Source organism: Scyliorhinus torazame, chromosome 15 (assembly GCF_047496885.1).
Source record: "Scyliorhinus torazame isolate Kashiwa2021f chromosome 15, sScyTor2.1, whole genome shotgun sequence".
In the NCBI taxonomy this organism is placed as follows: Eukaryota; Metazoa; Chordata; class Chondrichthyes; order Carcharhiniformes; family Scyliorhinidae; genus Scyliorhinus; species Scyliorhinus torazame.
In genome coordinates, this window is record NC_092721.1 from 18,180,840 (window position 1) to 18,197,530 (window position 16,691).

Genomic DNA, 16,691 nt, shown 5'->3' on the forward strand with positions numbered 1-16,691 from the left:
GCCTACAGTTGACTTCCGAGGCCTGGTCCTTGGACTCTGCATTAAAGGGCGTCTCTCTGGTAACAGATGGTACTTCATGGCTTCAAGAATAAGTTTTTGACATTCCAGGTCATCCTTAAAGAGAGCATTATTTTCAAGGTCTGCCAAAAGCTGTAAAACAATAAATGAGTAAATAAACACATCCAGGTAAATGATTTCAATATTTGCGAGCAACTGCTCATAAAGTGAAGAAGGGGCAGTGGATATTGTTGGAAGGGGAACTAAGCTGGAAGTCATTCCAGCTATTCTGATTAAATTGTCAAGTTTATATTTATCAATTTCAGCAGGACTTCAAGGTTACATTTTAGTCTTATAACTTTTTCACCAGCATAATGCATTTTTATACCATATTTTATGGGGGAGATTTAACTGAAACATTTCTAAGTGTCATTTAGGGCGTGATTGGCGTGATGTTTCTCGACAGCCGCGCTGGCGAGATCGTGGCCCGTATTTAACGGCACTTAGTGCCGGAAATGCGCCGCCACGAGCTTCTCGCCTTTGCTGGCTGCCCTCGCTGTCTGATTCGCCAGACTCGCGCCCTCAACGTCTCGCCACCAACAAGATTGAGCTGCTTTTAAACACTCCCTCACTATGCACTCCCAGCCAGCAGGGTCACCAATACCACCTGGGAGGCTGTGGCAGTGGTTGTCAGTGCAGCAAAGATCTCCACTGAGCTGCAAGGGTAAGTTACTGAGTGTGTGTGTGTGTGCGGCGGGGGGGGGGGGGGAATGGGGGGGGGGGGGTGGTTAGAGTAGGCTGGGCTCCGGGGGAGTGCCGGGAGGGGGTCCGTGCCGGGGAGGGGGATGGGGGGGGGTCCGTGCCGGGGAGGGGGATGGGGGGGTCCGTGCCGGGGTGGAGGTTGGGTGGGGGGGTCCGTGCCGGGGAGGGGGATGGGGGGGTCCCGTGCCGGGGTGGAGGGTTGGGGGGGGGGTCCGTGCCGGGGGAGGGGGATGGGGGGGTCCATGCCGGGGTGGAGGTTGGGGGGGGGGGGTCCGTGCCGGGGTGGAGGTTGGGGGGGGGGTCCGTGCCGGGGTGGAGGTTGGGGGGGGGGGTCCGTGCCGGGGAGGGGGATGGGGGGGTCCGTGCCGGGGTGGAGGTTGGGGGGGGGGGGGTCCGTGCCGGGGAGGGGGATGGGGGGTCCGTGCCAGGGTGAAGGTTGGGGGGGGGGGGGGTCCGTGCCGGGGGAGGGGGGATGGGGCGGTCTGTGCCGGGGTGGAGGTTGGGGGGGGTCCGTGCAGGGGTGGAGGTTGGGGGGGGTCCGTTCCGGGGTGGAGGTTGGGGGGGGTCCGTGCCGGGGAGGGGGATGGGGGTGTCCGTGCCGGGGTGGAGGTTGGGGGGGGGTCCGTGCCGGGGTGGAGGTTGGGGGGGTCCGTACCGGGGATGGGGGGTGGGGTGTCCATGCCGGGGTGTGAGGTTGGGGGGGTGTCCGTGCCGGGTTTGTGGTTGGGGGTGGTCCGTGCCGGGGGTGGAGGTTGGGGGGGGGGGTCCGTGCCGGGGGGGGGGGGGGATGGGGGGGGGGATGGGGGGGGGGATGGGGGGGGTCCGTGCCGGGGAGGGGGTTGGGGGGCGTCCATGCCGGGGTGGAGGTTGGGGGGGGGGTCCGTGCCGGGGAGGGGGATGGGGGGGGTCCCGTGCCGGGGGTGGAGGTTTGGGCGGGGGGTCCGTGCGGGGGTGGAGGTTGGGGGGGGTGGTCCTTGCCGGGGAGGGGGGATGGGGGTGTCCGTGCCGGGGGTGGAGGTTGGGGGGGGGGTCCGTGCCGGGTAGGGGGATGGGGGTGTCCGTGCCGGGGGGTGGAGGTTGGGGGGGGTGTCCGTGCCGGGGTGGAGGTTGGGTGGGTCCGTGCCGGGGAGGGGGATGGGGGGGGTCCGTGCCGGGGTGGAGGTTGGGGGGGGGGGTCCGTGCCGGGGTGGAGATTGGGGGGGGGGGGGGTCCTTGCCGGGGAGGGGGATGGGGGTGTCCGTGCCGGGGTGGAGGTTGGGGGGGGGGGGGTCCGTGCCGGGTAGGGGGATGGGGGTGTCCGTGCCGGGGTGGAGGTTGGGGGGGGGTCCGTTCCGGGGGGTGGAGGTTGGGTGTGGGGGTCCGTGCCGGGGTGCAGGTTGGGGGGGGGTCCCCTGCTGAGGGGAGGGGGATGGGAGGGGCAAGTGAGGTTGGTCCACCTGGCCAGGTGCCAGCCTCCAACAGTTGGACCCATGCGGTCCATGCCACCTGGCTGGGGGGAGGAGGGGATATGGGCAATGATGACATGTTGTCGTTCCCTTCCCCCCACCAGGCCGTCATGTTTTCAGATCATCCAGCGATGTTGGCCGCCGTGGCGGCATCCGCTCATGTCTATTTTGCCCTGGATGAGGAGGAGGAGGAGGAGCGTGCCAGAGAGGCGGCGCAGGCTGCTGCAGAGGGGCAGGCGGCAGCCGCCCAGGCTGGAGGGACACCCCGACCGACAGGACGAGGAGGGGGAGAGAGGACGTCGTAGCCCCACGGCAACGGAGGCACCCGAGGGCGCCCCGTGTGTACCGGCCCAGGCAGTCATACCGGGACCTCACGGACCGGGAATGCAGGAGGAGGCTCCGGATGAGCCGGGAAACCGTGGCACACATCTGCCACCTGCTGGCACACCTGTCACCCGCGTGGCACTGGCGGGAGACACCCTCTCCCCGTGTCCGTCAAGGTTACGGTGGCCCTGAACATTTTATGCAACGGGGTCATTCCAAGGCACCAAGTGGGGACTTGTCCGGCATATCGCAGACATCGGTGCAACCGGTGCATCCGGGCAGTGACAGATGCCCTATATGCCATGGCGCACTGCTACATCCGCTTCCCCGTGGACCGGGCCAGCCAAGATGCCCGGGCCGTGGTCTTCTCTGCCGTGGCCGGGTTCCCCCATGGTCCAGGGGCAGCGATCGATGGGATGCACGTCGCCGTGCGGCCACCTGCAGATTACAGGGCCGTGTTCAATAATAGGAAGGGGGACCTATTCGATGAACGTACAGGTGGTTTGCGACCACCGCATGATGATCCTGCACGTCTGCGCCCGTCACCCAGGCAGTGTACACGACTCATTCGTGTTGTCCGTGGTCATCCATCCCCGGCATGTACGAGGGACGCCATCCCCGGCTGAGGGGCTGGTTGCTGGGCGACAGGGGCTACCCATTGCGATCGTGGCTGATGACGCCTATACGGAGGCCACGCAATGAGGCGGAGAACCGCTACAATGATGCCCATGTAGCGACAAGGGGAAGTGATCGAGAGGTGCTTTGGCGTTCTGAAGATGCGTTTCAGGTGCCTGGACCTCTCTGGGGGCGCCCTCCAGTATCGGTCAGATAGGGGTCGGCCGCATCATTGTGGTGTGCTGCGTCCTGCACAACATAGCCCAGCAGAGGGGCGATGTGCCGCAGGCAGAGTGAGGGCGGAGTGGAGGAGCAGCAGGAAGAGGCCCATTCCTCCCCAGATGAGGGGGATGGGGGCAATGGTCAGGGCAGACGGGGTAGACACAGACGGGTGGCTGTCCACCGTTACCGCGCTGGCCCAGCGGGCACGGGACAGACTGATAGGCGCCCGCTTCACTGACTAGATGGGCGTGGGAATCGGGTAGTATGCCACAGACCGCACACCATGGCAACAGCCGACCACCCACACCCCCCACCCATCCACCCAACCCAGCACCCTCACCCCCCTCCCCAACCCCACCCACCCCACCCGCATGCACACACCCCCCCCCCATTGCCGATCCACCTGCGGCACAACGGGCCGTGCTCACACAGTTGCGGGTGGACGCGTGTCCTATCGCAGGCCATGGAGGATGATGACAACCCGCCCTGCGGTGAGCTCCTGGCTCTACATCGTTGGACTATGTCTGACCCATGGCCACAGTACCACCATCCACCCCGGACCATCCCTGCATGCGGCTGTGACACTGCAGCGCACGGGTCCCGTCCTCTGCCCGGGGGATGTTGATGGCGGCCCAGGGGGAAGGGGGCAGACTCACCTGGGGCTGAAGTAAGACCACCCCTCACACACACACTTGCGCTCAACGTACATGACACCCCCCGCACTCACTTTGGACAGAGCACAAAGCAGCTTCTGTAGGTGTAACATTGACTTTAATAACCAAAGGAGTTCATGCACGTGCCCTAGCCCCTAAAACTCATCTGTGCCCTGCAACCGTGCCAACTTACTCAGTGTCTAATTGTTTGGCCTTACGGGCCCTTTGACTACGTCTACGTGGTTCCCCAGACGGTACAGCAGAACTGGAGGTGGACTCCTGTGATTCCTGCCCTCTGACACTGGATCCCTTTGGCGACCGTTTCTTGGGGCGTCCTGGCCTAGATGGGCCAGGCTGCGGCCCCGGGCAACTGTGGATGGCGAGCTGCCAGCCTGTCCTGCCCATTGCCCACCCGATGCACCTGGGACGGAAGGGGGGGGGGAGTCCGAGGTGTCGCGGTGTACCGGGACCTCTCCCCTACAGAGGGAGCCGGGACGGACCACACCACCTCCTCCTCCCTCGGGGTGCCCGATGGCCCCCAGGCCTCTACATGGGTGGGGGATGCGAACGGACTGGCCATCCGACGCCCCTCCGACATCTGGCGCTGCCAGTCCTGGAGGCCCCGTGCTGGTATCGACAGGGGTCTGCAGGTTTGCAGCCATGGAGCTCAGGGGGTTGGCAAACCCTTTCTGTGACAGTGCGACGCCAGGCTCGCACATGGCCACTGGCGGCGATGCCCTCAGCGATGGCCTGCTGAGACTGGGCCATGGCCTGCAGAGACTGGGCCATGGCCTGCTGAGACTGGGCCCATGGCCTGCAGAGACTGGGGCCATGGCCTGCTGAGACTGGGATATGGCGTTGAGCGCCTCTGCCATCTGGCGCTGGCACTGGCTCATGGCCTCCTGTGAGAGGGCAGCCATTTCCTGGGCACAGACGCCGCCTGCGACGGAAAGCCCCAGGCCTCGCAAACCGTTCCCCATGTCTGACACCGTCGCACCCCATTGCCTCCACCGCAGACGCCACCCCGTGCGGTGTCGGGCCTGGGTGGCACGCATGACCGGCACCACTTCCAGCTCCTGGACGCGGGTGGACTCCTCCACCTGCGACCGCAGCCCCCGCAAGCCGCCCGTCACCCTCTTCGCTTGTCTCCGGGTCGGTGGTTGCATCGGATCTATGTGTGGGGTGTGGGTAACTCCAGGAACCCGGGATCCATCTGGGCGGCAGATGTTCGCTTGGGCTGGGCTGCCCTCCGACCGCCCGGCCCCTCTGCTGCTCCTACCTCCACCTGCTGTACCGGGACGGCTGTGTTGTGCGCACCAGTGAGTGTACCAGACGCCTCATCACTAAAGTACCCAACCGAGGTGAGTGTTTCTGCGATGGTGGAGGGTGTTGTTGACAGCAGTGGCGTTGTGTCGTGCTCTTCGTCCCACTCTGAGTCCATGGCACTTTGGGGTGGGGGTTCGTCTCCACCCATCCACTCTGAGTCACTGTACCAGTATTTCGTCTTCCTGGGTAGTGCTGTCCCAGGTACTGCTGTCCCGGGTAGTGGTGTCCCGGGTAGTGGTGTCCTGGGTATGGTGTCCTGGGTAGTGGTGTCCTGGGTAGTGGTGTCCTGGTGGGTAGTGGTGTCCTGGCTCGGATGTGACGGGGGCCTGTGGCTGCCCCCCTCATCGCTGGGTGGTCGCTCCCGCACGTGACGGGGGTGTCGTCTTCCTGTTGCTCCAGGTCTCCTCCGTCTCCCGTGGTGTGCGAGGGGCATCCTGCGGGCGTCGCATGCTGGAGGGTGCGGGTCTCTCCGTCTCCCGTGGTCTCCGAGGTGCATCCTGCGGGCGTCGCATGCCGGAGGGTCCGGGTCTCTCCGTCTCCCGTGGCCTCCGAGGGGCATCCTGCGGGCGTCGCATGCCGGAGGGTCCTGGTCTCTCCATCTCCTGTGGCCTCCGAGGGGCATCCTGCGGGCGGTCTGCATCTGCGGGGATGGGTGCCTGGACGTTTTAGGGGGATATAGGGGAGGGGGGATATGGGGACGGGCTGTCGGTGGCTCACTTGCTACTACGCCCCGGGGATATGGGGGAGGGGGGATATGGGGGAGGGGGGATATGGGGGAGGGGGGGATATGGGGGAGGGGGGATATGGGGAGGGGGATATGGGAAGAGGGGGATATGGGGGAGGAGGGATATGGGGGAGGGTGGATATGGGGGAGGGGGGATATGGGTGAGGGGGGATATAGGGGAGGGGGGATATGGGGGAGGGGGGGATATGGGGGAGAGGGGATATGGGGGAGGGGGGAAATGGGGGGAGGGGGGGATATGGGGGAGGGGGGGATAAGGGGGAGGGGGGATATGGGGGAGGGGGGGATGGCCGAAGTCCCGCCGAGAAATTGCCTGTCCCGCCGGCGTAAATTAAAGTAGGTATTTACCGGCGGGACAAGGCGGCGTGGCCGTGGGTGGGCTCCGGGGTCCTGGGGGGGGGCACGGGGCGATCTCGTCCCGGGGGGTACCCCCACGGTGGCCTGGCCCGCGATCTGGGGCCCTCCGATCCGTGGGCGGGCCTGTGCCGTGGGGGCACTCTTTCCCTTCCGCCTCCGCAACGGCCTCCACCATGGCGGAGACGGAAGAGACTCTCCCCACTGCGCATGCACGGGAAACTGTCAGCGGCCGCTGACACTCCCGCGCATGCGCCGCCCGGGGATGTCATTTCCGCGCCAGCTGGCGGGGCAACAAACGCCGTTTCCACCAGCTGGCGGGGCGGAAATCCCTCCGCCGCCGGCCCTAGCCCCTCAATGTCGGGGCTCGGCCCCCCAAAGATGCGGAGCATTCCGCACCTTTGGGGCGGCATGATACCCGTCTGATTGGCGCCGTTTTGGGCGCCAGTCGGCGGACATCGCGCCGTTGGGGAGAATTTCGCCCCTGGTCTTTGCTTCAAGTCAGTTCGGAAATTGTCTTTCTGAGTATGTTTTTTTAGAAAAAGCTACATCTGCTGTTTGTGACAATTTCATCATCGGTCTGAAGAGAAATCGAAGATTCTCACAGCAATAAAAAAAAACATTAGAAGAGGCAGGAGAAAAGGCTACTTAGCAACAAACTCATTAAAGCAACACCTGGAGCAAATTCATCTTCTCCCCCTGCCTGGAAGTGATTACGGTGATAAAAAGCCACTCACACTGTTTCTCCTGAGCCCAGTATCATTTTGAAGCATGTTAAGCCACATCACCACCAGGATCTGGACTCCCTTGTGTTTCTTTGTGTCTACTTCTAAACTGATGAAGCAGAACCAGTCTGATTCAGATGAATAGATATTTTAGCCACTGAAATAGAAAGTGGGCGGTACAGTAGCATAGTGGTTAGCACAGTCGCTTCACAGCTCCAGGGTCCCAGGTTCGATTCCTGGCTTGGGTCACTGTCTGTGCGGAGTCTGCACGTTTTCCCTGTGAAGCGGTGGGTTTCCTCCGGGTGCTCCGGTTTTCCTCACAGTCCAAAGCTGTGCAGGTTAGGTGGATTGGCCATGCTAAATTGTCCTTAGTGTCCAAAAAGGTTAGGTGGGGTTACTGGGTTACGGGGATCGGGTGGAGGTGTGGGCTTAGGTAGGGTGCTCTTTCCAAGGACCGATGCAGACTCGATGGGCCAAATGGACTCCTTCTGCACTGTAAATTCTTTAACGCTTGATTGTTATTTTCTTTTCTCAAACTGTAATTTGTACACATTCCGTATTTTGCTCCTATTTGATTTTTCTTCTCTGTTGAGGAACCATGGGCGCGATTCTCCGCTCCCGCGCCGGTTGGGAGAATCGCCTGGGTCGGCAAATTTTCCCGCGACGCGGGTCCGACGCCCTCCCGCGATTCTCCCAAGCGGCGAGAACGGCCCAGTCGAGTTCCGCGCGGCGCAGGCCGGAGAATCGCCCGAAACACCCAAAATGACAATTCTCCAGCACCCCTGCTATTCTCAGGCCCCGATGGGCCGAGTGCCCAGCCCAAAACGGCAGGTTCCCCCCCGGCGCCATCCACACTTGGTCGCTGCCGGCGGGAACAGCGCGGGGAATGCTGGGGGGGCAGCCTGCGGGGGGGGGGGGCTCAAATGGGGTGTGGACCGCGATCGGTGCCCTCCGATCGTCGGGCCGTCCTCTCTGAAGGAGGACCTCCTTTCTTCCGCAGCCACGCAAGATCCGTCTGACATCTTCTTGCGGGGCGGACTCTGAGAGGACGGCAACCAAGCATGCGCGGGTGATGCCAGTATTGCGGCGCCGGGCCGCGTCATCTATGCGGCGCCGCCTTTACGCGGCGACAAGGCCTGGCACGTGTAAATGACGCGGCCCCGCTCCTAGCCCATTATCGGGCCCTGAATCGGTCGGGATAGGGGCCGGTTTCTCGCCATCGTGAACCTCGCCGGCGTTCACGATGGCGCGAACACTCTGCCTCCATTTCGGAGAATCCCGCCCCATGTTTTTATCATAAACATGTTTTATGAGCTCAAGATAAATTAATGAGTAACTAGACTTAATAAAATAAAGCTATCACACTCAACATTCACGAGTGAAACAAATAAGTATATCTAAGACGTACGGCCAAATCTCTACTTCTCCTCAGTGATTCCGTGCTGGTGGAGCAGGTGTTCTGGCATTGGACAGTCATCTGGGTAACTGATGGCATTGCTTCCGCATACTGTGTTCACTCTGCTGGTCTCAATCTGTACCAGCCATATCTGCTGCTGTTACTGCCTGCCACGTCTGACATGCATGACTGATGACCCAGATGCAGCATTCTCTTGCCAACGTCTCCCTGATCCGTGACTAATGTGTACAGGCATGCTGTTGGACGCAACTTCAGCATGTCCACTGATCTGTTCAGCGCAACCTAGAGTCTGTGGCCACTGGGCTCCAGGCCGACTCGTTCTGTCTTCCAAGCTCAAGAGTGAAGACTGGGGCTTCGGCAGCGGGGACACGAACATTCATGAAAGTTGCTCTCACTCCGCTGTGAACCTGTGCCACTGAAGACGTGGCTGCTGATAATGCAGAAGGTCATCCAAAACTTTTCACAACTCTGGGTGAAGGGCACTTCCCAAGACCTGGCTTTGCATAGACAGTGGCAATGATCCAGCCCAGACAGCAATATTTGTTTTGTGAACTGTCCTTAGAATATCTAGGTGTTGTAGGAGAGACAGTAACCACACTGGATCTCTGGACAGCAGACGCTAACCCCTGTGCTGCTCCTCACCCATGCAAAATAAAGATCCAATTGTTTCATCGACATCCCTTCAGCTATAGTTTCTGTGAAGCCAGCTGCCAGACATTAACCACCGCATTTCTCATACCCCTTCATGTTGCCATTCTACTGACTAAGGAGCTCTTCATTCCTTCAGATGCACCATTTTCAGGAGTCAGCTGATTCTTCGTTACTTTTTTAAGGATGCTAGTCATAACAATCAATCCTTTGTGTTCCATCAGATGCTTCATTGTACATCTCCCATATTGTGCACTAAATCTCAGGCAAATGAAGCAGTAAAGCCTCATGGTGACAAGCATGTGTAATTGCATCGAGAAAGCTTAGTTGGTTAATTATTTCATACTGTATCATTAATAATTTCTAGATCTGCCAATTAAACAAACAACTGTTTATCGATTTAGTAAAATATGTTTTAGTGATCAACTGGTTTCTGTATGTTACCTTCCTCAGAGTAAACGTTATAATAGGTTTGGTCAGAATCTCAAGGGGACAAGATGAAAGTATGATATGGAGATGCCAGCGTTGGACTGGGTGGGCACGATAAGAAGTCTTAAAACACCAGGTTTAAGTCCAGCAGGTTTGCTTCGAATCTCTAGCTTAGGGAGCGCAGCTCCTTCATCAGGTGAAAGTGGATAGTGAGAATACAATCGCAATCAACCTAACTCTGAGAACCAGGTTCCTCTATTTCTTTCAACATCTACTCCAGAATGCTTTGTCCAGTCTTGTGCAAATAGTCTCTTTGCAAACCCTGTGACTGTCTACACTTCCTGAACAGGTTGATTGAGATGCAGTTTCGTAAATTATTTTCACAGAAAATGTGAATTTAATTAATCCGGAAAAAACTTAAAAGGGTTATCGAAACCAAAGCAATGAGGTAAATCTTCAGTTTTGGTTCAATCTGATGAGTTAAAAAAAATTAACCAACACATAATTGCTGGCGGCGGCTATGTACGTCATTAATGACTTTCTTGAAACGGGCTAAATTTGCATATTTTAGATCTTTGTTCCCTAGATAAGGATAGGTACAAGAGAAGAATGTATAAACCTTTGTTGTTGGAAAAGTGGATTAAAGGTTAAGTTTGTTTTGACGTCTAGTCTTCTCCACTATTAATGAGAGCTAACAAGGGTTTGGACATTTTTCTTGCAGTTTAGCACTTTGAGTGTTCAATTATTCATCTGCAGCCCATGCCTCTATCTTTATTCTTTTGTGTTACAATTCAAAGCTGGAGACGTTTCTTTAGTCAACAGTTAATGAATGAACCTAGATCCCTTGTTTTTTGGAATTGTGTTTCACTTTGCACTTTGAAGGTTTTAATGGAAGGCCTTTCTTTTATGAATGAAATGACTGAAAATCGCGTATTGTCACAAGTAGGCTTCAATGAAGTTACTGTGAAAAGCCCCTCGTCGCCACATTCCGGCGCCTGTTCGGGGAGGCTGGTACGGGAATTGAACCGTGCTGCTGGCCTGCCTTGGTCTGCTTTAAAAGCCAGCGATTTAGCCCAGTGTGCTAAACCAGCCCTTTGATGAATAAAAAAAGTGGCAAGGCAACTGCCGGGCAGCACGGCAGCACACGTGAATAGCATTGTGGCTTCACAACGCCAAGGTCCCAGGTTCGATTTCCGCTGAGTCACTGTCTGTGCAGAGTCTGCACATTCTCCCTGTGTCTGTGTGGGTTTCCTCCAGGTGCTCCAGTTTCCTCTCACAGTCCAAAGACGTGCAGGTTAGGTGGATTGGCCATGCTAAATTGCCCTGAGTCACTGAAAAGGTTAGATGGGGTTATTGGGTTACGGGGATAGGGTGGAAGTGAGGGCTTAAGTGGGTCGGTGCAGACTTGATGGGTCAAATGGCCTCCTTCAGCACTGTATGTTCTATGGAGATTGTTTATTGAAGGAACAACGGCATTCGATGAACACTGCACACTTGAAGCAGCGACTGGGAGTCCACTGGCAGGCCAGCAAATGCCCGAAATGCCGCTGTACGCAATATAAACCAAGAGGTGATCAGATAAACAGTGCGCGCGTCCATCAATGCCCCGAGCCACACTTCTCAGAGATTGATCAATATTTTTACAGCTCACCAGCTACATGACATATTTTAATGATTGGCAGACAATACAAGAAAGCCTCGTTCACACTGTTGTTTCACTTATTCACAACCTAATATTAATCAAATAAAATAGAATAATGTTAAAAGAATAAGCATATAGACATCATCATATTCAGGATTTCCTTTACCTAATGGCGAGTTAGCATGTGCAAAATTAATCCACCACATATCACGCTCAACTCCTCCACAATTTTATATCCTGCTTCGATGTTTTATGTGAGAGACGGTAATATAAAAATATTCAATTATATTTAGCCAAATGTCGAAATATATTGGAAGTTTCAGACCATAAAAGAGCACAGAAGATCAAGGGTCACTTGGTGGTTGAATCATAAACTATAGACTTCATTTGCACTGGAGAATTATTACAGCATTTTCTGTGAAAATGCACTGGACAAACTGTACTTATTTTGCGCAGACCAAAACTGGTAATTAATACAGAGGAATGATTCGGGCGATGTTACACAACCTTGTGGCCAATCTGACTTTCTTCTCTCACATTCCCAGACCACAGGAGCTTTCCCTTTCCCAAGTATACCCGGTTCCCCTCCTGCTCTGATTTTCTGCAGTGATCCATTCACATCTCCTCTCGCTGCAACAATTGGCTCTATACTTGTCTCATTATCAGTTCATTTCATCTTGCCACCATCATCCCTTGAGGTGTTTAACCAGTTTTGTCTTCCTACCTTCGCCCGACTACAAATCTCTCCTGTTGTGGTTTCCATCCCTGACCTTTCCGCATAGCTCGCCAATTAGTGGGAGAAACCTACAATCCGAGGAACCAAGAGGAACTTTGCTGGCTGAAATTAAAAGACTGGTTCGGAATATATTTCTTCCACTGCAAGGTGTTTAACCCTTCAGCATATTTGCTTTCTTTTCAAGTCCCTCTGTCCTCCTCCAATTCTGGCCTCACACTTATCCCTGATTTTCATCACTCCATCGTCAGTGACTTCACCTTCTGCTGCTGGAGCCCTGAGTTTTGAGATCCTGCTCCCATACCCACCCACCCACCCCACACCACCCCACCCCAACCCCTAACTTCTGTGCATCACTACTTCACCCACACTACTTAAAAACGGCCGCTCTGTAAACCTGTCCTAATATCTTCTTACCTGGCTTAATCAGTGCCAACATTTATCTGTTAATGCTGCTGTTAAGTGCCTTGAGACACTCTGTTGTCTCAAAGGTGCTCCACAAAGTTGCATTTGGGGCTGGAAAACCCCTCCCACTCTCCCCGGTGTTATTTATAAAATAAATACACACTAATTCTAACATTTGTTGCAAAGCAGAGACAACGCCACATTGTAATTCTTTGGTATTTGTATATATTTCTAGCCGTACCATCAGCCACCTGCACTCTGAGCTCTAGAATCCCCTTCCTAAGAGTCACTGCCCCAGGAATACTCCTTTCAGAGGCTCCTTAAAATCTATTTCTTTGACCAAACATTTGAGGCGGGATTCTCTGACCCCCGCCGGATCGGAGAATGGGCGGGGGGCGACGTGAGTCCCGCCCCCGCTGGCTGCCAAATTCTCCGGCGCCGAGGATTTGGTGGGGGCAGGAATCGCGCCGCGCCGGTCAGCGGCCCCCCACGGCGATTCTCTGGCCCGTGATGGGCCAAGCGGCCGCCCGTTTTCGGCCGGTCCCGCTGGCGTAAATTATAACAGGAACTTACCGCCGGGACTTGGCTCCGCGGGCGGCCTCCGGGGTCCTCGGGGGGCGCAAGGGGATCTGGCCCCGGGAGCTGCCCCCAAGGTGGCCTGGCCCACCATCGGAGTCCACACCGATCCACGGGCGGGCCTTTGCCGTGGGGGCACTCTATTCCTCCACAGCGGCCTCTGTAACAGTCCGCGATAGCTGACGTGGAGATGAACCCTCCTGCGCATGCGCTGGGATGATGCCAGCACATGCTGGCGCTCCCGCGCATGCGCCAATTCGCACCGGCCGGCAGAAGCCCTTCGGCGTCGGTTGGCGTGGCACCAAGCCCCTTCCGCACCTTCAGCACAGCCCGACGCCAGAGTGGTTCACGCCACTCCTTTGCGCCGGAATTTCCCGTTCCGCCAGTTCGCGGAGAAATGGGGATGGTAGTGTGGCAATCATTTATCCTTCCAAATCAGCCTCGATCCTGCAGCAGTGCAACAAACGACCCACACCCATATCAGATGCTTGAGCCAGCAGATGATGTTTGGACTGAGGTCTTACTTCTGCAGCAGGTGACTGTGTAGTTGGCATATTAAATAGGGTACAAAACCTACATGCAAGCATTTTGACAATTGCCGGTGGGCCTGACGGCACTCTCCAGCCCATCTCTATGAATGCCACCGAATAGTCACCAGATATTTGCCAATCTTTCAGAAATGCATCTCCAAACCAAGGAAAGGCAATCTGTTTTAGCTTAGTGGGCAGCACGGTAACACAGTGGTTAACAAAGTTGTTTCACAGCTCCAGGGTCCCAGGTTCGATTCCCGGCTTGGGTCACTGTCTGTGTGGAGTCTGCACGCTCTCCCCATGTCTGCGTGGGTTTCCTCTGGGTGCTCCGGTTTCCTCCCACAGTCCAAAGATGTGCAGGTTAGGTGGATTGGCCATGCTAAACTGCCCTAAGTGTCCAAAAATGTGGGGTGGAGTTACTGGGTTACGGGATTAGGGTGGAGGTGCGTGCTTGGGTAGTGTGCTCTTTCCAAGGGCCGGTGCAGACGCGATGGGCCGAATGGCCTCCTTCTGCACTGTAGATTCTATGAGAATATGCCACTAGTTGGCATGCAGTGCCAAGTATCCTGCAAAATCAAATGTATGAGCTCAACAGGCTCCTCTGCTCGCTCCTCACCTCGCTCAAACACAATATTTACTTCCTCTTCAGGTTCGCGATTGAAATTCCCTCAGAGTGTATTCAACAAGTTGCTGCTTCTGTTCGATGGACTGAGTAACATTAACTTAATCCCAGGAATTTTCAGCTTCCATTCGGGCAGGGACACATGAGCAGCAAGAAGAATTGACTGAAAGGCTTCGGTTGAAGTACGTGTGTCATGACATTGTGCCTGGATGGATGCCTGGCTGGCAGTGAGATTGAGTAAGATAATGTGTGAACCAGAAAACAACAAATAACTTGATAAGCACGGTTTTAGCCCCCAGTTAAGAGGGTAAAATCGGCTTGATTCTGCCTCATGTTGGTTATCAATCACTTGAGAATTACAACACGCAATTCAAACCCACAGACTTGCAAGGCTTTGTGAGAGCATGAGCATTGAAGATACAGCTAGATTTTATCAGTAGGACCATGCAGTTGGACCATTGCGGGAAATTGTGGGCAGTTATTTAGACTTTGCAGGATATTTAAATCCAAGAAAGAGGGAAACAGGTGGTGTCTCAGATGTTTCACCCTATTCGGTTAAAGTAGCACAGGTATTTGCCTGACCCACATCAATTTTGGTTGTGGACACCTTCACCAAATTATAACTCTCAGCGATTGTTTCTGTACCTATCAATGGTATCATGTAACCTCACACACACACACACACACACACACAGTGTAGGTGTTATTGCGGCTTTCAAGAACTTCAATGTGTTTGAATTAAGTCAAGCCATAGCTAGGGGGCGGGATTCTCCACTCCCGCACCGAAGTGGCCGCGCCGTCGTGAACGCCGTTGAGGTTCACGACGGCGCGAAACGGCCCCGATCCCGACCGATTCAGGCCCTGACAATGGGCTAGGATCGGGGCCGCATCATCTACACGTGCCAGGCCTTGTCGCCCGTGTAAAGGCGACGCCGCATTACTGGCGTCATCCGCGCATGCGTGGTTGCCGTCCTCTCTAAGTCCGCCCCGCAAGAAGATGGCGGACGGACCTTGCGGGGCCGCGGAAGGAAGGAGGTCCTCCTTCAGAGAGGTCGGCCCGACGATTGGTGGGCACCGATCGCAGGCCACCCCACATTTGAGGTACCCCCCGGTGCAGGATCCCCCCTCGCCCCCCTGCAGGCCGCCCCCCCCCCCCCCTCCCCCACCGTTCGCACGCTGTTCCTGACAGCAGCGACCAGGTGTGGACGGCACCGGGGGGAACCCGCCGTTTTGGCCTGGCCGCTCGGCCCATCTGGGCCTCAGAATAGCGGGGGTGCCGGAGAATCGCCATTTTGGGTGTCTCCGGCGATTCTCCGGCCTGCGGCCTGCGGAACTCGACAGGGCCGTTCCCGCCGCTTGGGAGAATTGCGGGAGGGCGTCGGACCGGCGTCCCGGGAAATTTTGGCGGCCCAGGCGATTCTCCCAACCGGCGCGGGAGTGGAGAATCTTGCCCAGGATTTTCTATTTCAGAACCCACGTGCTGTACGTCAATGGGGTTCATCCAAATTGACCTCGACAATAATTTTCTGATGGCTCCGGGAAACAATTTCCTGGACAATTTCCCAGATAATTTCCTGGACTAGCGTCTTCCAGAATCGAGCAAAATCCCTGCAAAGCATCCATGACTGTAAACTTCAGTCCTTGCCAAACGTTGCAATGCCGCTGACGTGGAAAGCCAATGAGAGCAAAGATCTGACAGGCGCGAACATTTCTGAGTCATGCAAATCTAGAGACTGATTAATGCACGGCAACTTCACATCTTTAACAGCCACAGCTAGGTACCGGAGCATCATGTGACATTATACACCTTCATTGACGTAATAAAATGGGGAACTGTGGGATGGACTGGCCAGTTTGCACTAGGGGAATAAATGGGAACAGACAGAATTGTGCTGAAAGTTCTCATTTTCTCCAGCGAAGTAACCAAATGACCCAACCATCTTAACCTTTTAGATGAAGAAAATGAAAGCAGATTGGAAGATTTAAAAGGCAGATGAGTAGGGACAATAAAAATGATTAAAACTGTTTAATTTACCGGCGGTGGAAGCAGAGGTAACCTGATATAAGCAAGCAGTTTTCCAAGGTGTCGACATCTTCTTTGCATGTCATGTTTCACCCATAACATCAGGGCATGGAATATTGTCTCTTCATCTGGAACATTCACGTCATCACTTACAATAAGCTTGAGGATGTCGTCCGCAGGGAGCAGCAGAAATTCCTGATTTCTAATCACATCCATAATGTGTTCCTGTAAAATTAAAAACAAAAACTGTTCTCAAAAATGGTGGTTTAGCTCAATTGGTCATTCAATACTCTCAGATACACAAATTCAGAATGACCCTGCAATCCCCTCTTGTTTCAACCACTATTGCCTAATGACTGTAGAATATGTAGAAATTCTTATCTTCAACACTTTACTCATGCTCAGCATCAAAGATCACCTGACATATTGAACTCATGTTCTACGGGCCAATATGGCTTTACACAACTCAACAGCTGAGTAATTATTTGTTAGTTCATGGAT

At 55.6% G+C, this 16,691-nt stretch overlaps 1 protein-coding gene across 1 annotated transcript in view; it reads right to left on the reverse strand.

Annotated features, from left to right (window-relative positions):
* LOC140391537 (kelch-like protein 1) overlaps window positions 1–16,691 on the reverse strand; it is a 428,416-nt gene that overhangs the window by 93,198 nt on the left and 318,527 nt on the right. The window contains exons 5-6 of the mRNA XM_072476122.1: window positions 16,203–16,415; window positions 3–150 (exon numbers count right to left, since the gene is read on the reverse strand). Of these exons, the coding sequence (XP_072332223.1) occupies window positions 3–150; window positions 16,203–16,415 (361 nt within the window). The remainder of the gene's footprint in view (window positions 1–2; window positions 151–16,202; window positions 16,416–16,691) is intronic.